We start from the raw sequence: 21,503 nt of genomic DNA on the forward strand, positions 1-21,503 counted from the left end.
CAACACACCTCGATAAGTGACGGCAGCGCTCATGGGATCTTCTTCTTCCGTTAAGCTCCAATTTTTTCTTTTTAAGTTAAGTCCAATCAGTCCTCTCTGCTCGAAGTGCTCAGGCCATGCCTGCCCGCTCTCATACTTTTATTTCCGTTCGGTGTAGAAAGAGATTGACATGTCGTTCGTCTGTTTTCAGCTCGTTATCTTTAAGCTTCCTTACGTCTCGCCACCTGCTACACCTCTCTGAGTTACGAGGATTTATGCAACGCACCCCGAGTATCGCAGCGTCACTCCATTTAACTTTATTAAAATGACAATAAAGACGTGAAACCCGTGGAACATCCACGGAAGGGAGGATGTGGTGTATGGATAGAGTGTACCATTATGGATGGCATAGGGGAGCGCTCATGGGATCTTCTTCTTCTGTTAAGCTCCAATTTTTTCTCTTTAAGTTAAGTCCAATCAGTCCTCTCTGTTCGAAGTGCTCAGGCCATGCCTTCCCGCTCTCATACTTTTATTTCCGTTCGGTGTAGAAAGAGATTGACATATCGTTCGTCTGTTTTCAGCTCGTTATCTTTAAGCTTCCTTACGTCTCGCCACCTGCTACACCTCTCTGAGTTACGAGGATTTATGCAACGCACCCCGAGTATCGCAACGTCACTCCATTTAACTTTATTAAAATGACGATAAAGACGTTTCCTTATATATCCTTATTTAAAATGTTCAAGGGAATAAAAAGACCATTTGGTTCACACCACCCATGATCACACCACTCGACTGTCCAATCAGCGGACGGTTCGCTTCGCCTTTGCCCAGCAGACGCCAATACGATGGCGTCGTAAGATGGCGTCGTATCGGCAGTTAATCGGATGCTTTTGGGTCCCAACGTCAGCTAATTCAGATTTTTCGAGTATGGCTGAACGTGATAAACAAAGAGCGCGGTTCGAAGATCGTAAATCCATTAGTGCCGTGGGCATCGGGTCACTGGGTGCGGCGTAAAAGGGATAACAAAGTCGAGTCCTTACGGTATTATTATATAGATACATTTGTGCAAAATAATTGTTTGAATTATGATTGGTTTAAAACGACAAAACGGCAACTGCTACATATATCATTTTCATTATTAATCATTTATTTATTTTCTTTCTCATTGGCCAATATATACAGTCATTTATCTATATATCTACACATCTGGGCAGTGTCTGTGTTGTCACTTAACGACTCCCTCAAACTTTTGTTTCCGTGGTTGTGAAGTGTTTTTAATAACGTTGTGGTGGTTTTGAATCACGTGGTGGTGAGGTATTTTGAATTATGTGGTGGTGAGGTGTTTTTAAATGATGTGGTGGTGAGGTGTTTTTAAATCACATGGTGGTGAGGTATTTATAATTACGTGGTGGTGAGGTGTTTTTTAATTTTGTGGCTGTGAGGTGTTTTTATTACGTGTTTTTTGGCTGTGAGGTGTTTTTAATGTTGTGGCTGTGAGGTGTTTTTAATGTTGTGGCTGTGAGGTGTTTTTATTACGTGTTTTATGGCTGTGAGGTGTTTTAAATTTTGTGGTGGTGAGGTGTTTTGAATTACTTGGTGGTGAGGTGTTTTGAATTACGTGGTGGTGAGGTGTAATCGTCCCAAACTTCCAGTCTGCACCTACTCCTCCCCTATATATGTGCTGAGGGGTTCTTTCTTGAAAAAAAAACATTCAACCTAAATCTTCAACCTAAATTGCCTATAAAAATGTAATATCACAAACACAACAAATACATTTGTGCAAAATAATTGTTTGTATTATGATTGGTGGAAATCATCACAACACAGCAACTCAGGTACAGTCATTAATCCCACACCACTTCACCACCACATAATTCAAAACACCTCACCACCACGTAATTCACCTCACCACCAGATTCTGATGAAATGGTGGTGGTTTATGTGTTCTCTGACCGAATTGATTAATAATTTAATTTTTTTATGATTATTATTTATTTATTTTCATTATTAATCATTTATTTATTTTCTTTCTCATTGGCCAATATATCAGGCACCTTTTGAGCTCGGAAGCTAATATTTGGACATGAGAGACCAATGATGTGGCTATCAAGGATATTTTTGATTTATTGATTAATCAATTAATCGATTAATTATTTAATTATTTGATTAATTACTGAAAAAAAAAAAATCCCGTTACAGATTCTGATGAAATGGTGGTGGTTTATGTGTTGTGTGACCGAATTGATTAATAATTTAATTTTTTAATGATTATTATTTATTTATTTCCATTATTAATCATTTATTTATTTTCTTTCTCATTTGGCCAATATCTCAGGCACCTTTTGAGCTGGGAAGCTAATATTTGAAAATGACAGTGACCAAGTGATGTGGCTATCAAGGATATTTTTGATTTATTGATTAATCATTTAATCGATTAATTATTTATTGATTAATCAATTAATTATTTATTTTTTTATTAATGACTTATTTAATTAAATTTCCAAAACACACATCTTCGGATAAAGCACTCGTGGTTTAGTTATGCTATTAGCCAATTGATTAAGAAAATATTTTGTGATAATCTTTTATTGATTTTAATTATACAATTAATCAATCAATTAGTGTACACCTCTCCCTCCCAATGCAGCTTCTATGAGCTGCACTGCGGTATTGCCGGGCGCCGGAGGGGCCCCGGCAATGCCGCGCTGTAGGATATTTAATTATTTGGCATGGTGAAAAAGCTGAATGCCTCAACTCTGTGTTTGCCTCTAAATCTTGTGTCCCAAACCCATCCCTCTCTGTACCCACCGTACCCAGTCGTACCCAGCTGCTCCTGGACTCTGTGTCCTTTCCTCCTGACAAGGTGGAAAAGCTTCTGTCAACCCTCGACTCTGATTCTGCAACTGGTCCTGACGGCATCAGCCCACGGGTCCTAAAATCATGTTCTTCTCCTCTTTCACTCTCTCTCTCTGTTCTCTTCACCCTCTCTTTTGCTCAAGGTCATCTGCCATCTGCTTGGAAATCAGCCAACATGACCGCTTTGCACAAAAAAGGTGCAAAAACAGATCCTAGCAACTACAGACCAATCAGCCTTCTCCCCATTATCAGCAAAGTCATGGAATCCACCATTGCTTCAGATATGAAATCTTTCCTCTTCTCCAATGGCTTGATCTCTGATCATCAATTTGGTTTCAGACCTGGTCACTCTACTCTGGACATGCTGCTTCTGCTTTCTCAACAATGGATGGAGGTCCTCAACGCCAAACAGGAAATTAGAGCTGTCTCTCTTGACATTTCACGTGCCTTCGATACGGTCTGGCACCCCGCTCTGCTCACCAAACTCTCCTCCTTTGGTATCCATGGAAATCTCCACGCATGGCTGGCGGACGTCCTCTCTGGTCATAGTCAACGTGTGGCCCTGAATGGGTTTCTCTCATCTCCTCTTCCTGTTCAGGCTGGAGTTCCCCATGGTAGTGTTCTGGGCCCTGTGCTTTTTCTGGTCTTCATCAATGATCTCTCTGACTCTCTTGAAAATCCTCTCTATCTCTTTGCTGACGACTCTACTCTCTGTCGCTCCATTCCTCATCCCTCAGATCGGCAGTCTGCAGCCTCCTCACTCTCTGCAGACCTGGACAAAATCAGACTGGGCAAACAAATGGAACATGTCTTTCAATCCTGATAAATCTCACACTCTTACGATGTCTCTCCGAAAAGACTGACTGGACAACCCTCCCATCCACTTTCTGAATAATCCTCTCCAAGAAGTTCTGTCACTCAAGCTTTTGGGTCTCACTATTTGCCATGATCTTTCCTGGGAAAACCACATTTCAAATCTGGCCTCCAAAGCCAGTCGCCGACTGGGCATCCTCCGTCGTGCGAAGTCCTTCCTTGGCACACCTGAGCTCCTCACCACATACAAGGCTTTCATCCGCAGCTCTATGGAATACTGCTCTCCCCTCTGGTCTGGTGCTCCTGCCTCACACCTAGCTCGTCTTCACGCTGTTGAAACCAAAGCATTCAGAATCATTGGAATCTCCCGCGATGAAGCTAACTCCAAGGGCCTTGCACTCACTCACCGCAGGCAGGTTGGTGGTCTTTCCGTCTTCTACCGACTCCTCTCTGGCCTTGCCCCCCCAGCTCTCTCTGGGCTCTGTCCCCCAAATATTCCTACAGGGCGCACAAGATCTGCCTGCAACCCTCTTATGGCCAAACTGCCAAAATCAAGACTTTCTGCACACCTTCACTCCTTCATTCCTCTTTTCTCCCGCCTCTGGAACAAACTCCCTCACTTTCTTCAATCCCACTCCACCCTCCAGGTCTTTAAAACAGCTGTTCACCACCATCTCTTATCCTCCCCCATCCAAAACCTTGATCTTTTCTACCCCCGCTAATTTCGGCCCCCTTGTGTTTTATACCTCGCCCCCCCCCCCTTCCCACGCCTCCTCCCCCCAAGCCCTCTCCCTCCCACACTTCTCCCTGCTCTCAAATGTTGTGGTTGTGTGCTCCCCCTTCTCTCCCCATCTTGTCTTCCGCTCCCTCTTTTTGTATATTTTGTTTGTCTAGTTGATTTGTTTGTGAAATAAATGTTAGCTCTTTCACGAGCCTCGATTCAGTATCCAAAAAAAAAAAAAAAAAAAAAATGGGGGCGGTGTCCTTTGAATGTATGTGTACTTGTTCGTATTCTTTTCTTATTCTTTTTCCATATGCCCAAAATAACGAAAACAGTAAAAAAAAAATACAAAATGCAAATTGATGATTTTATGCAGCCTTGACCTTTGAGCTTCAGATCTAAAAAAAACAATCTGCTTCTCGCTTTTGATTGGTGAACACATTAATTGACCCAATATGCAAATTCTTAAAATTTCAGGTCAATTGCATGAAAATTGATGATTTTATGTGACGCTGACCTTTGACCTTTTGACAAAATTACTATTTTGCCTTCTATTCTCCATATTCTCATAATAAAGCTTTGGTGAAAATTTGATGACAAAACTCAAATGGTAAAAAGGTTAAAGCCCTGACAGGCCGTGATTGCACACGGACACTGCAGACACAGACACGGACACACACACGGACACACACACACACACCATTCAAAGACTTATCGGAAGTTATGAGGGGCGGCAATTTGACATCTCGCCCCGAGCGTCATTTTTCCTCTATACGCCACTGCAAGTCCAATGTACCTGCGATCTGCTTTTAAAATTCCCTCTCGATGATGGATCCAGATTGCGTACTGTCGTGTTCACCGCCGGGATTAAGACCCCATGGGTGACGGATGACCACTCGAGCTTTAACTCCAAGGCGTTCAGTCAAAAATGACGGTGTTCTTTACACGTGAGGGAAAGGAGAATGACGAACGTACCTGGGCGGCTTCCACCAGACGTCTTCGCACCTGCGAAGATCAATTCAACCGACACGGATTTAAAATGTACAAAAATACTGGCTTTATTGAAGAAATACCAGCGAACAAATTAACACATGGCAAAATAAGATTCCTAAATGGGACGTCCCTGTTGTGAAAATTAACCAAGTCCACAACTTTGTCCCATAGGTAGGTTTAATAACAATCAGATCTTTGGCATCATCCTGTAGAATACAATCATGCAATATATATCAGGATCATGGCATCATATAGGAAGGATCGACAATATTAGTCAATGCAAGCAAGCCTAGAATATGAGCGGGTATGTACCATTCAAGACTACATGTCATAGTATAATGTCACAGGAGTGGCTCAGCGTCGCGGACGTCCGAGGTCTTATAGACGCCCCTGCTTCTCGGGGGGCGGAGCCCCTCAGTGGTTCAAGTGAGAATCACACCCGGGTTCAACTTTGATACATTTTCACTACATTCTCCCCGCCGTTAGAACTACACTGCCGCTAGGCAGGACTCAAGCGTGCGTCAGCATTAATTGTTTGGGGATGTCATTCCATGTCAGTCGGTCCATCCGTAGCGGTCAGGGTGGCGAATTACCCTGCCAGCGCGGGTCCGGAAACTACCGGGTACGACATCCCCTAGTCCGGAGTCCCCTGCATCGGAGTAGCCGCTGGAGGCAGGTGTCGGAGGGGGCACCTCAGAGCCTTCAGGCAGGGGTGTATTTGACGAAGGGAGGGACGGCAGATGTTCCATAGAGGAAGCTTCGGGAGAGTCCATAGACTCATAGATTGGTTCGTCGATATCCCTATAAGGGTCGGTGACCCCACAAGGGGCGAGATGGCGTCCGGAGATGGTGGACTCGCGTTCATCTGCCGTCATCACACGAGCATGCTCGGGATTAGCCTGTAGTACCTGCACCTTATCCACTAAGGGATCGTACTTGCTTGTGCGAACTGCACGTTTGAGATAGGCCGGCCTTGGCTCAGCGAGCCAACTGGGTAAAGATCGGATACTACCCGAGCTTCTAGGATGGTGGAACAGTCTTTTGTGAGGGGTCTGGTTGGTGGCCGTACATAATAGAGCCCTGATCGAGTTCAGCGCCGCAGGCAGCGACCAAGCCCATTTATCTAGGCCCCGGCCGAGGGTCCTGAGGCTTAGCATGACGGCCCTCCATATAATCCCATTGAAGCGTTCGATCTGCCCGTTCGCCTGGGGTCTGTACGGAGTGGTGTAACTCGAAGCGACATTATTTTGGAGCAAGAAACTCCTCACTTCCTGGGACAGGAACACTGCACCCCGATCGGTATGCACGTAGGCCGGATACCCAAACATAGAAAACAAATCCTGCAGGCACCGTACGACTGTGGCAGCCGTCATAAGCAAAAGGGAATCGCGAGTACTCATCAACGATAGTGAGCAGATAACGAGAGTTACTCGACTCCGGCAGCGGTCCCTTGAAATCCATTGTCAATCTCTCCCACGGTCTAGTAGCCCTAACCAGCGTCCCCATGGGAGGGTTGTAAAAACTCGGTTTGAGTTCCGCACATACAACGCAGTCACGGCAGAGTCAGCGGATGTCCCCAATCGAGTACGGCAGATTACCACTACGCACAAGATGAGCGAAACGAGTCACCCCAGGATGACACATAGAGTCATGCAAAGCGCGCAGACCCTCCAAAGTTATGATACCCGCGCACGTCGCCGGCCTCGATAAAGCTTCGGCGACTAGGTTATCCTTCCCCGGGCGATATTTGAAGGTGTAGCAGATGTCGGCGAGTTCAATACGCCAGCGAGTGATTTTCTCATTCTTAATGCGTTGAGCATGCAAGGTGTCGTACATGAACGCCACGCTTTGTTGGTCCGTGATGATTTGGAAGCATCGCCCGAGCAAGTACGGTCGCCATCGCCGAATCGACTCGACGATCGCGTATGCTTCCTTTTCGACAGACGAATGCCTCCGCTCAGCAGAGGTGAGAGTCCGCGAAAAGAAAGCCACAGGGCGCCCCCCCCCCCCCTGGGAGAGTGTCGCCGCTATCGGATGATCCGAGGCATCACTTTCTAAGACGAAAGATTCACTCTCGTCGATCGTCGCCACAGCGGCGCCAGCGATGTCGGACTTAAGGCCCCTAAAGGCAGCCAAGGCGGCTGGGCTCATGGGGAACGTGTCGCAGGCCACGAGGGGGGCGGAGCTTCCGGAGAAATTCTGCACCCACTTAGAATAATGGGCGAACAGCCCGCGAGCACGCTTCAGCGAAGCCCGATCGCAGGGCGGAGCCATATCGAGCAAAGGCCGCAGTCGCTCCTTATCTGGAGCGACAGAGCCGTGGGTCACGGTGTACCCCAGAAGATCTATCGTGCCTAGGGAGTAACGACACTTAGCCTCATTCATGGTTAGGCGATACCTCTGCGCGACCTCGAGGAAGCGCTTCAGATTAGCATCATGATGCCCCTGGTCATGCCCACAAACCGTAAGGTTGTCCACATATACAAAGACATCTGTCAAGTTCTCCTTAGCAACGAGGTCGTCCATAGCCCTCTGAAAACAGGCGACCCCGTTCGTCACCCCAAAAGGTAGTCGGGTGAACTGGTATAACCTTTGACCCGATTCAAAGGTGGTATAGATGCGATCGGCCCAGCGAATGGGGATCTGATGATACGCACTACGCAGATCGAGAGTGCTGTAGACTGAGTACTGGGCCACCTGTCGAACCAGTGCGTCCATCCCCGGTAGGGGGTAGGCATCCAGCTGTGTAAAGCGATTAATCGTCTGTGAATAGTCGATTACCATGCGTCTGCGATGCGCTTCACTTCGCACCACTAAGACCTGGGCCCGCCACGGCGACCTGCTGGGTTCTATGATACCTTCCTTTAAGAGCTGGGCCGTTTCTTCCGCAATGAATTGCGCGTCTGCTCGCGAGTAGCACCGTGATTTCCCCGCTACGGGAGTGCAGTCAGTGGTCAGGTTGGGGAACAGCGAAAGGGGCTCAATTCCCATTCTTGCGAGTGCACACACAGCGAGCGTGTCAGTCCCACCGAACTCCATTTCCAAACGTCCATGTCGCTTAAGAAAATCGTGTCCTAACATAATGTCAGCACATAAAGCAGGTAAGACCATGAGATGTACATCTGGAAACATGCGTCCCTTTATCACAAGCTTCAATCGACATTCTCCTTTTGTGCTGAGCCTAAGCCCTTGGGATGCCATAAAGATCCGTCATGTTGTCCCTAGAACCGGCCACCCATTTCTTTGCACCAGTCAAAGATCAATAAAACTATCCGTAGACCCCGTATCGATTAAAGCCCGTGCAAAAACGCCTTCGATCATGAGTGGAATAATGGCCTGAGCAAGGCCGGAAGATCCGGCAGGTATTGTGCCATCCGAGCGAGATGATCGCGCCTCGCGTGTAGATCCCACGCCGGCTGCAGTTTTCCGGTCGTTCGAGCAGCCTCCGGAGGGCACTCGTGTCAAACGTATAGTTTGCCGTGCCGGAGCAGGAGCTTGTAATTCGTATGAGCAGCCTTCAGAGGGCGCTCGTGTTACGCGAGAAGGGTCACAGCCAACTGTAGTTTCACGTGCTGAAACAAGAGCTTGTAGTTCGCACGAACTGCCGTCGGATGGCGCTCGTGTCACGCGCATAGTTTCAAAGCCATCACGAGACGTTCGGATTCCAGTCAACGACGGTCGCTCCGCGTTCGGTCGTGTTAGCGCCACTTGTTTAGGCGGCCGGATGTATTTCACCAAGGTCGAGCGTGCAGCCAAGGGCCCACGAGGAGGAGCGCCGCTCATCAAAGCCGGGTGAGGCGCCCCGCTCCGTGCTCGGTCCGTTGGCTCGGCGATAAGCCCATTCAAGGTTGCGCGAGTTCGCGAGCCCCGCGCAGTCTTTCGGCAGACTTTTGCAAAATGTCCTTTCGTCGAACACAAATGGCAAAGCGCTTCCCGAGCCGGACACGCTGACCTGGGATGTTGCCGATTCCCACAGAAGTAACACATAGCGTTCCGTACAGGCTTTGGCCTAGCCGCCGCAGCAGCCGCCAAGCCAGGATCCGGGTCCTCCTCGGGAGCGGCCAGGGGTTCCGCTAGCGTGGTCGTGTCCGCTCCCGGGTCCACGGCGGTAGCTCTCTCCGGTCGCGCGAGTTGAGAAGTCCCCGCAATGACCCGTGTGTGGTCATAGGCATTAGATTGCTCCCGGGCCTCAGTGTATACGTGTGCCAGCCGTAGAGCCTCCGTAAACGTCAGGTCAGCTGTCTCTAAACGTCTTAGCCTGAGAGTAGAAGAGCCGATCCCAGAGACAAAAGCATCTCGGACAAGATCATCCTGGACTTGCTCGTGAGTGCGTACCTCTTGAGCACTGTCCGCAAGTAGACGTCGCAGTTCCTGGGCGAAGTGATCTACCGTCTCAGTGGGCTGTTGACTCCGCGTTGCGAGCAGATGCCTGGAGTACACCACACTCCGTTTCTTAATGTAAATTCGTTTTAGCTCTGCCACAGCGGCATCGTACGTCGCACATTGTTCGATGCTCCTGTAGACGTGATGGGCCACTTTAGTCTGCAGCACGTCCAGTTTCGTTTCAGCAGTGGGAACGGTATCCTGTGCTTTGAACTGGTTCTCCAGTGATTTGAGCCAGTGAGTTAGCTCCGAGCCCGAGTCCACTGCTTGTGGGTCGGCGCTGAACGTCGGTACATGGATCATCTTGTGTCCCGCCATTTCCGTAGATCTGATTGTTATTAAGTGTTGTGAAAATTAACCAAGTCCACAACTTTGTCTCATAGGTAGGTTTAATAACAATCAGATCTTTGGCATCATCCTGTAGAATACAATCATGCAATATATATAAGGATCATGTCATCATATAGGAAGGATCGACAATATTAGTCAATGCAAGCAAGCCTAGAATATGAGCGGGTACGTACCATTCAAGACTACATGTCAAAGTATAATGTCACAGGAGTGGCTCAGTGTCGCGGACGTCCGAGGTCTTATAGACGCCCCTCAGTGGTTCAAGTGAGCATCACACCCGGGTTCAACTTTGATACATTTTCACTACAGTCCCCACACAGAATCGTATACACACAAAGGGGAAAAATAACTGGTGAAAAGAAATGTGTGTGTGTTTCTCAACTAGGCACTTAGCTCTGAGCGTCTCCTAAACCCCTTCGGGAATCGTCCAGGCCTCGAGCACGCAATCCGGGCGCGGCACAGGCCCTGGCGGGAAGTAGGCTTCAGCGCGCCCTCGTTCACTCTGCCGTGCTCGTCCTCGTCGTCCACCTCACCAGCACGCACGTCTCTCAGCGCAAGAGCCCTATGAACTGTGACTGCACGGCACCAATGTTACAATGCAAGAGGGTCGAAAATGTCGGAGCACGACCGTTCACCACCAAACCCCACAGCCAAGAGAGCTTATCGGCGACTATTCACCTCCAGATCCCAAAGCACAGAGAAAGCCAAGAGAGAACATGTTCATCCGTTCGTTACGAAATCCCGAAGCAGAGAGAGAACCAAGAGCTCATGAACTTCGACCGTTCGTTGTGAAATCCCGAAACAGAGTGAAAAATTGTCGGCCCTCCAACTCCTTTGTAGTCGAGGCTCTGACGTCATCCAATGCTGCCCGTGCCTGCTCCTATCAGCCAGTCCCTCTCTTCATTGCTCGGCAATCCTAACCAATCGCTGCTCTCCTCAGTGATTCATGGCGGGAGGCGTGGCCTCCCGGACCTGCCTGCTCTTGTGACCACCCATCAGTGGTGTCATCGTTGGTGCTCAGAGTCCTGTTTCCAGTTAGCTTTTATTTAGTGTCGTTAAATGCGCTATTTCCTGGCTTTGTGTGTGTGCTGCATTGTCATAAGAAATGGAGGAAAAATAACAGAGGCCATTACATACAGGGGATTTACCATTAATCCCTAGCTAATTAATAAACCCACCCCTCTCCTGGGGACGAAGATACAAGCTTACACGACATCCGGTCGAAACGAATTTCCTACTTATGATACATGGGGTTTCTTCTTCTTCACGACAGTTGGAGCACACTACCTATAGAATTCTACCTGGGCAAAGGTAATCATTGCCTACCCCCCACAAATGTAACGGTACATCACATTCCCGTCAGGAAGCGACTCATTGTTACCCTGCTTACCCTGTTACCTTGCTAGTATACATATGTATATACACTCGTATATACTATAAGAGCTGTATGTCACCATTTTTCTCAGAGATGGCTGAATGGATCTTCGTAAAACTTTCAGGGGTTTGTCAATGGGTGTTTTAGACAAAAAAAAAAAAAAAAAAATTTAAACATTAAAAAAAAAAAAAATTGGGGGGTGGAGGGGATTAAAAAATAATCGCTCTATATTGCCTAAACCTATTTGATTTAAAAAAAAAAAAACACCTTTAGAGGTCATTTTTCCCCGCAAAGCAGGGGTTGGCCTTTTTTGGGGACCGTGGTTGTTGTTGTTTTTTGGTCCCCTTTTTGAAGCAATGTTTTACGGCCGGATGCCCTTCCTGCCGCCAACCCTTTTTGTCGCCTTCTACGACAAGCAGGAAATTACCAGTGAACTGGTACTCAATTAGCCGACCTCGGAAGGATGACAGGCTGAGTCAACCCCCCTGGCATTAATTCAGCAATCGACCGGGATTCGAACCCAGGATCCTAGGATCCTAAGCTGGCACCCTAGCCGCTAGCCCAACACCAGGGATTGATGACAGTTAATACAAGTACACATACACATAAATAAATACTCCAGACATAAATTACCAGACATTTGAACACAAATAATCAAACAATTCAGATTCAATCGGACAATTCCGGAAGCGGTCAAAGTTGGTGGTAAGTCTTCTTCTTCCAGAACGTCATCAAACTTAACTCAGAAACATGATCAACGGCACATTCACCTGCATATATTCAATGAAAAGCATTTAATTCCACTTCTAAGGTGACACCGGTGCAGTACTTACCACAAGCAGAATGTAAAACACCAGTACAGTGTTTACCACACGGAGAATGTAGAAACACCAGTGCAGTATTTACCACATGGAGAATGTAAAAACACCAGTACAGTATTTACCACACATAATGTAGAAACACCAGTACATTACCACTACATTATTTACCACACGGAAATGTAAAAAGACCAGTGCAGTATTTACCACAAGCAGAATGTAAAACACCAGTACAGTGTTTACCACACGGAGAATGTAAAAAGACCAGTGCAGTATTTATCACACAGAGAATGTAAAAATTGGAAATCCAAAGAACCTCATCATCCTAGCCTCAAATGGGAAAACTGCAAATGTTGGATATCCCAACTTATTCCCAAGACTCAGCAATAATACACTGAGGTCATGAAGATGTCTGAAGGTAAAATGATGATTTGATATTTGTGATGGGTTCTGATTTGGATGTAATTGCTTTTCCATGATATTTGCCCTCATTTCAAATATGTTAATGTTTCTTTTTCACTTGAGCAACGCCGGGTACTCCAGCTATAAACGCTTTTATACTTTACTCGGGGTACAAATACAAATACAACTTTGTCTGGGGGATAACATAGGCTATGTGGCCGTGAACTCATGCGGGGGTGTGGGGGCCAGGGGAGGGGTGTAAATTCTCCATGTAAACTGTGTAGCGCCACCTGGTGATGGTGGCAGAGGGTATTACAATTCCTTTTTTACCTGGGAAACACTGTGGTTAAAACGCTCTTCGCACTGGTATTTTTTTTCCTCCCTCTCTTCCGCCCCCTCCCTCTCCCTCTCCAAAACAGAGAGGCCTGTCAAAGCCCTCTTCCCACAAAAAAAGGTACACAGGGTGGGCCAAAAGTCACTGAAGGTTTTCTTTTTTTATAACGTTTTTATTTTTAAATAAAAAAAAATGAAATAAATTGCAAATGGTAGTTTAATTCATGGAATTTGTTTTTTTTAGATTCATTGTGAAAAATAATGTCCTGCAAATGGCCCGCATTAGCTTCTTCGCAAAGTCTTGCTCTTTCCAAAAACGTGATCTATTACAGAGGACAAAATTCTTTGATCAATCGCTGCAGTTTCCTTGGAAAAATCAGGATCGTCCCTTATGAGTCGCTGTAATTTGGTTGCAAATGTGAGTTGATTTGCTGGATCTTGAGATGACATTTCGTGCACCATTTGAATCTTGTAAGGAAACAGCAACAAATCTTTCTTCATTATTATCCTTCGCAATGATGATCTTGTCATTCCGAGCTGAGTTTCACGTTTACGAGTTGATGTTTCTGGGTTTTTGTTAACACTCTCCCGAACACGGTCAATGTTTTCTGAAGTACGATTTGTTTTTGGTCTTCCACTGCGGGCTAAGTCATGAAGAGATCGCTTTGACTCAAAACGAGCAATCGAGTTCTGAATCGTGTTTTCTGATGGTTGTTCTCGAACATTAAAATGATTGCGAAATTTTCTTTGTTTGAATAATTGATTTCCCACTGGAGTAATAAAATTCAACAATTTTCATGTGCTGGCCATTGGTAAATTTCTTCATAATGTATCTCCCTGGTCTTCTTTATCTGCAAAAAAAAAATTAATTAAAAAAAAAAAGTTATAGAATAAAATGGAAAACCTTCAGTGACTTTTGGCCCACCCTGTGTGTGTCTCTCTCTCTCTCTCTCTCTCTCTCTCTCTCTATATATATATATATATATATATATATATATATATATATATATATATACACACACACACACACACAGTATATCTTTCCCCTTCCCCTCCCCCTTCCACTCCCCCCGCCCCCTTCCTCATATTATTTTTTCCCATTTGAAATGCTGCATTTTGGTTTGTAAAATGGCATTTTGTGGTTGATATCCCATCATCCACCTCTCCTCAGATCTCGCTCCACTCTTCGAGTTCTCATGATGGTGACATTTCTTCGGACGTCTTTGAGAGTTGCTCAATTTACCCCTCTTCCGCAACACAATTCCCAGAGGCTGTGGTGAAAGCAGTGACGGTACGTAGTGGTAAAACCCATTCAGGAATGCAATTGCGGTGAGCGAGTTGTCAATTGGTGCTCAGCCATCTACAGCAATCCAATGTGCGGTTTTATCCACTGAGCGCAGGTGCTGCAGGTGCACGAGAAGCTACAGACGGCAGAGTGCGACCAAGCCATGAGTCAGGAAGAAAAAGCCATCGTCCGTGAGATGTGCAATGTACGGGCTTCACATAATGACATTTGTACTTTTGATCCACAAAATGAACTACCCCACCCAGGCTATTTGCAATTTTAAATGGCAGGTGACATTGTTTTACCAAAAGCAGAAGGCTTGATGATTGAAAGAGCAAACTAAGAGAGATGATCGAAATGAAAGAGAAATGTTCCTGATCTGTCAGCGAGTTTACACGACTTGTGAAAACATAATTTTATTTTAACGCATTTATTCTGAGCAGAATAAAATAGCAAAAAATATGGAAATTGTAACATTGAAATAACATGAACAAATCATTTATTGTTCGTCACTGATATGTGCTAAAGTCATGTTGAGAATATTCTTATTTTAGTTTTCTGAACATCCCAAGCCCATGTTGAAATGTCATTCTGGCCAAAAAGAGTGCTCATTATGTATGCTGCTGAATGGCTTTGTCGGTGCATCCAAATGCAGTGAAGGCCAGAAGACAAGCAGAAGAAGATATTAGGAGGATGGGAGCCGAGCGCTCTCCAGGGGATGGAGAGAGGGATGGTGGAGAGGCGGTCACAATGGCATGGGGAGGAGCTGCGCGACGAAGCAAGGGTTTTGATTGCGGAACGTTACTGTGGACCCAGCGGCCAGAGTCACTGTGGACCCAGCGGCCAGAGTCACTGTGGACCCAGCGGCCAGAGTCACTGTGGACCCAGCGGCCAGAGTCACCGTGGACCCAGCGGCCAGAGTCACTGGGAAGCCAGCGGTATGGCGAGGTGAGACAAGGGGAAGGAGACACAGAACAACCATAATGGGGAGGAGGAACAGACCCGACTTCCAGTCATGGACCAAGTGAAAACACCTACACATGATGATGTCGATTCTCCTCAGGCAATGATGGCATTGCCTTTCTATGGTTGGTACACACGGGCAAGTGTGTGGTATAGGTGGGGTGGGGGCTTGGGGGGAGTCGCCACTCCTCCGTCTCTCTGCTGGCCGTTGGGGAATTCACCCTCTTCTGCCCGTGCTGTTGGAGTCGACTGGACTTTCATCCACCAGATGTGCAGAGCCATCTGCCATTTAAACCGCATGGCTGCTGACCGTTACCCTGGTAAGGGGGGCTGACAGGCACTACACCTTGCCAACAGGTGACCTGGGGTTATGCAAGGCAGGGGCATCCATCTCCCTGAGGTATCAGAAGACACCCGCATACCCGAGAAGCCTACACCTACACAGTTGGAGGGGATGAAAATGAGAATGGCAGATGATAACTGGCAGAAGGACGGAGGGGAACAGAGAGGTGAAGGTGAGGAGGAGGAGGATGAGGATGATAAGGGCCAGCAAAGACTGGAAGAAGAGCTGGCAAACAAAATAGTCGAGTTGAGATTGACACCATTCACGGAAAGACCACAACTATACAATATTGAAAACAACCGATGGACAAAAATGCTGGTTGGGAGTGTGGTGGGATTTTAACCCACAACCTCTCTCAAGGTATAGAGCTTTATTGAAATCAATCTCCACATCATCTATAACAAGAATAAGCAATAAATTTGTACTCTAACATAATCCCCGAGCACATCACAAGCAAGCCCATAAGCAACATTATTCAACTTACCAACTCAAGGTCAGTCATATTTAATAACACAGTAATCCCTCACTCCCAAAGCCGCCCCTCTAATAGGGAAGCTCACCACGAGAGAGGGAATTACAACGAGGATCTTCTCCTTCATTTCATCACAGGGAGAACGAAAAAAAGCGCTCGAGAGATTGGTACCAAAATCATCCCCATTAAAGGAACTCAACATCGTGAGCTATGCAGCGTCACTGCTCATACAAGAGAAAATAACATCACAAGAAGAGCAAATCAGCCCATACATAGAGACCAGGTATCACCATGGAAACGGAGGCTACAGGGACAAAGGGAGCAACTGAGAAAAGAAACGGGACAAATATAGCAATTTGTAAGGGGAAATCGAAGCGCAAAGCCAATGAGGAGAATCCAAAAAATAAAAAACAAATACAAAGTTAATAATAAGGACCTCGAGGTAATGGCTGCTGAAAACTCAAAACAGTGATGATCGCAAGAAAGATTTTTTAAAACTATGAAGAAGTCAATAAAGGGAGAAAACAGAACCACATGTTTGAAAATAAAACGAAACGATGAAACTGCAAACGAGGGAAACAAATCAAAACATGTCAAATCCCTCTGAGAAAGATAAAGTTGAAAATTTCTGGAAAGGAATCTATAAGGACCCAAAATAACACAACAGAGGTGGATTGGATCCAAAACTTGGAAGAAAAACAAACGTCTATAGAAAATGCCTCGAGTGATATTTAATGAAGGAAAAATTAAAATTTTAATGTTACAGTAAATTGAACAAACTAGCAAAAATTAACGAGCAAAAATGCCAAATTAAAAACAAACTTTGAAGGCCCAGGCCCAGATGGAATTCCAAACTTCTGGTTAAAGCAACTAGATGCTCTCCACAATCACTACGCTCGAGCAATCTTCAAACCTATCCAAGGGGAGGAGGCCTTGAATGAGTGGCTCACAGGAGGTAACACCTTCCTCATCCAAGTCTGAAGAGACCCAACTAACACAAGAGGGAAGTCCAGATGCAGAACAGAAGGGATGAAAAAGAGGATGCTCTGGAACGATAGACCAGCTCCTACTAAACGAGGCCATACTCGAAAATTGCAACACAAGAAGAACAACGTTATCCACAGTATGCATAGATTACAACAAAAGCTTTTGATAGTTTCAACATTCATATATATATATATATATATATATATATATATATATATATATATATATATATATATATATATATATATATATATATATATATATATATAATATATAATATATATATATATATATATATATATACATTCATTTATATTTATATATATATATATATATATTGTTACAGAATCCAACGTCGGCCTTCCCCACTTACCAAGGGGGGATTAATCCCCTCGCTTATATGACTGACCGACGTGGTCCTGGGGGTATGACGCCACGGCCGGTCGACGCTGGGTAGGGTATTAGGCCTAAACCGTCCTATTACCTATTAAAATACCAGCGCTCCCCGACACGCGAGGAAATACTCCCCCGCTCACGGTCGCAGCCTAATGGATTAGTTGCGCCGAGCGAAACGGACTGCACCGTGAGCCGGTTACCAATGACTAGACCCGATTTATTCGTTGGCCGAATCGCGCCGCGTACATCCAATTGGGAAACCTCTAAAGCGACCGAATGTGAAGAAGAAGAAGAAGAAGTACGGAGGAATAACAGGATTTATTAGTTATTTACACAAGCCAAAGCAAAAAGAGCAGTCAAGGTTATATACAGGGAAATGGAAGGAGCAGGAGACACAGTGAAATCATTAGCTTACCTATACAAGCTTAATTAATACCCCAGGACAATGTGAAAGACAGACGAACATTCACACTTACACGGGGAAATGCAGGCAGGAATGAATGGCTTGGAGATGGATGGCTTGGAGAGGCAAGGAAGGTTCAGCGGGGACTGGGCACGGTCGGGCCGGAAGGCACCGCCGTCAAAAAGCCGAGCCGCGGTCGAACGAACTCCCGCGGTCCCAAACTGCGCGGGCGAAGTTCCTTTCTCCGCACTGCTGTGTCACGCGCTCCTTGCGTTGCCTCGGTCCGTATTTCCTGCAGCGCGGCACGTATCTCAGCTGCTTGGACTCATCTGCTCATCTCCAGCGCATCTCTTGTGGGGGAGTCTCCCGCGGTTATAAAAGCCCCACCCTTGAACCTTTGCGAACCTCCCAGATTGCTCTTCCTCCGCCCTCTCAAGCCAAACCCCTTATACTTGGTTGGTTGTTCGGGGCTGGCTCACTCCTCCCCTCTATGACGAGGTGGAGACACGCCTTTCTTCTTCCAACTGACCGCGTGCTCAATGGAGTCCATTTGCGGCGAAAACCATCCAAACCTGACACTTTGCAGATGGGACCTACTCTTATTTAATTCGGTGCAATGAAGAGTCAAACTATTGGGAAACACAGTCTTAAACTACATAGAATAAGGGACTAACTATTTAAAAGGATATATGGTGCCCTGCGTGTAGGTTTATGGAATTAACTAAGAGGACGAGCTTCGACCTTTCTTTACATTACGGAGGGTGACATTTCCACACAACAAAACCATAATTCTCACATTCTTTACACTTTCTCAAATTCGTTACACTGCACCCTCCTTCCTTCAGGCCCGTTCTCAGGCCTATAAAACTTTACTTTTAGTGTGACACGTAGGTGTAGTTCCCTCTACAATTAACCTGACCCTGAGTGCGACAGTTTTAAAACACAATTAAGTATGTCCCCCTGCTGCATTGCACCCTGCCTAACACATTTGCACCCACAGCTAACCGAATTGCGGAATGGTTTTCAAACTATACATTTACGGTGGGGAGCATTATTTACAGTGACGTTATTCCTTATTTACAACGCAACCCAGGACCTGTGATTTTTTTTCTTTTTAGGGAAACAAAAATAAGGAAATTCCTGTTGGGAGGGAGGAGACAGCATGCATTGCATCGATGCACCAGTACCAATAACACCAAAGCACCCAAAAGCACCCAAAAGCACCAACCACCAAACGCACCAACCAGTGCACAGTCATTACTGTTTGTAATAAACACAAAAAAACAAGTGGTGGTGGTCTTCTCCTTCTCTGCTGGGCCGATGTTCTTCCCGATGTCTTCTTGCTTCATGCCTATTTGGAAATAAAAAGCACAGAGTGTCCATTTTTTATTTAGGGCCACAGGGGCCAACTAAGGATGGTCCACCTGTTGGGCATAGGTGCCACCTTACCGAGGTCCGCAAGCAAGATTACCTGGCCACTATGGCCGGTCTCCAACAGAGGTGCCCTGCCCCAGAACCTGGGTTCCATCAAGTGGTACTTGGCCGCAGAACAGCGGTCCATAAAGTGGTACATCAATGCAATGCATGCTGGTTGCGAGGGTCCTGGCACACAAGGCGACCTCCGCATGCTCCCCTCGACGCCCAGTGTCGCACAGTCCTCGGGTGGGAGACAAGGGGGTGGGGGGGAAGAAGACAGGTGAGCGAGGGGGTAGGGTCACAAGGGTACACATCAAACAAGGTAATGCAGGACGAGGTGCGTACGGAGAGCGAAGTGAGAAATGCTCGTCCCTACCGTACGCCCCCCACATGTGACCTACACAACCCCCCCTTGCCCCTCCCCATATTTACAAAAACCTACACCTTTACAAATTCGTCACTACTGTCACGTCTCCCCCATATTTCCCCTATAACAAATTCGTCACCACAATCCCTCCAACCAAAATTTGCCATCACCAACTCATCATCAATCCTCATAAGGAGGGAGAGATGGAACACAAAGCACAATGTCACACCCACGTCATGATGCATCTCACATTCCAAACATTTGCACAATCAAAATAACAAAAACAACCTGGCATGGTGTGGAGTAGCGTCACCTCAGGTGAGTGGATGGAGATGGTGCAAGGAGATTTCAAACCTAACTTCTTCCTAAATGACTTTAATACACTTTACACTACCCGGGGTCTTTCCCTGCCAATCCATTGGCCAACTTACACTATGGGTTCTAAAAACCAATTCCCATTGACCAAACTGTGGTGCTTATCAATTTGGGGTCTCACTCCCCCGATTCATCTCCCGGTGCCCTTGCACAATTTCCGGGCTGAGTCATGTAGCTCTCCCAGCAGGTCTACCCACCTGCACACCTCCACCACTGTAGTTGCCTCCTAGCTTACCTGCTCCTCACCTAACCTATCTAACTGGGGAAGGCCCTCTGGCGCTCTCCCCACTCGGTGCCCTCTCTGGCACTGGGCTACCCGGTCTGTCCTCTGGATCCTCGGGCCCCATCCACAACTCTACCGGCTCCCAGAGCCCACCTGCGGCCTCACCTGGCCGACATCCTCACAGTGGTGGAGTGCTCAACCAACTACACATACTAACAGGCCACACGCCCAGCCATTTCCACGACCCTAAAGCACCCATTCAACCATTATTCTTCCACCACGCACCACAGATGCCAATATCCAACCACAATTTACCTGTACCCTCTACCTAACTCTTACACTACCCTCCCCGGGTATTCGTGATGGGGGTCCATCCTCCTTTCCCCCATCCACAACTTCGCACCATCCACTCCACTCCACAGTTTCCACCATACTCACTCCACGACCATCCATTCCATACTCCATATATTCCACACTCCATGTATTCCACACACCCATTCTCCATACACCTGCAGTTGCACACCTGTGCAATCTCACCTGGTGCCACCTGCGCCCTCCTTCCTCCCTGGACCATTTGGTCAACACAACACACATCACCATCACTCACTCATACACTGCTCCATACACCTGTTCAGTTGCACACCTGTGCAATCTCAATCGTTCCTCACCCACTGCTCCATACACTTCCACGCTCAATACACTTTCGATCCTCAAACACCATTGCCTCAGGCACCCAAATTCTCCCACGGTCACACACACATCTCTCCCGAGCATTGCCCCGCAATTCCTCATTTGCTCGATATCAACACTCACTCATACACTTTTCACAATACACTTCTGAATACACCTCCAACACTCACACGGCATCATCTTATCTAACTACTCCCCTCTGGAACTTGCGCTTCCCAGTCGCCCCTTTAAACTATTGCGCTCCCTCGTCATTATAATCCAAACTAATCTACCTGCGTCCCCACTACAGGTATCATTGTCACTACCTAACCTTACCGTTACCTATGGTCAGCTTCTCTAGATCCCTACACACGATATCCTAACCCTCCCGGGCTAGTTTTCACTGCCAACCCCACAGCTACTGCTCCTTTGCCCCCGCTGTGAGAGATGGCAGAGTTGCCATCCCATCACATCGGGCATCTCTCACTATAAATTTATAAATTTTGCTCACCAAATTCCAGCCAATTAAAAATTTGCCAATCACTGCCAATCATCAATCTGTCAATCCTTTGCCAATCAA

The 21,503-nt window shown here is 46.5% G+C and overlaps 1 protein-coding gene across 6 annotated transcripts in view; it reads left to right on the top strand.

Moving 5' to 3' along the window:
* LOC137436347 (coiled-coil domain-containing protein 85C) overlaps nt 1–21,503 on the top strand; it is a 189,302-nt gene that overhangs the window by 134,032 nt on the left and 33,767 nt on the right. For 4 of the 6 annotated variants that reach the window (XM_068130042.2, XM_068130039.2, XM_068130040.2 and 1 more), the window contains exons 4-5: nt 14,196–14,315; nt 14,425–14,514. The exons of 1 other annotated variant lie outside the window; for it this stretch is intronic. In XM_068130042.2, the coding sequence (XP_067986143.2) occupies nt 14,196–14,315; nt 14,425–14,514 (210 nt within the window). Of the gene's footprint in view, nt 1–14,195; nt 14,316–14,424; nt 14,515–14,964; nt 15,050–21,503 lie in introns of those variants that run through there. One more of the 6 variants, XM_068130044.2, reaches the window with a different exon arrangement.

The sequence above is a fragment of the Myxine glutinosa genome, chromosome 11 (assembly GCF_964187855.1).
Source record: "Myxine glutinosa chromosome 11, kmMyxGlut1.1, whole genome shotgun sequence".
NCBI classification, from domain to species: Eukaryota; Metazoa; Chordata; class Myxini; order Myxiniformes; family Myxinidae; genus Myxine; species Myxine glutinosa.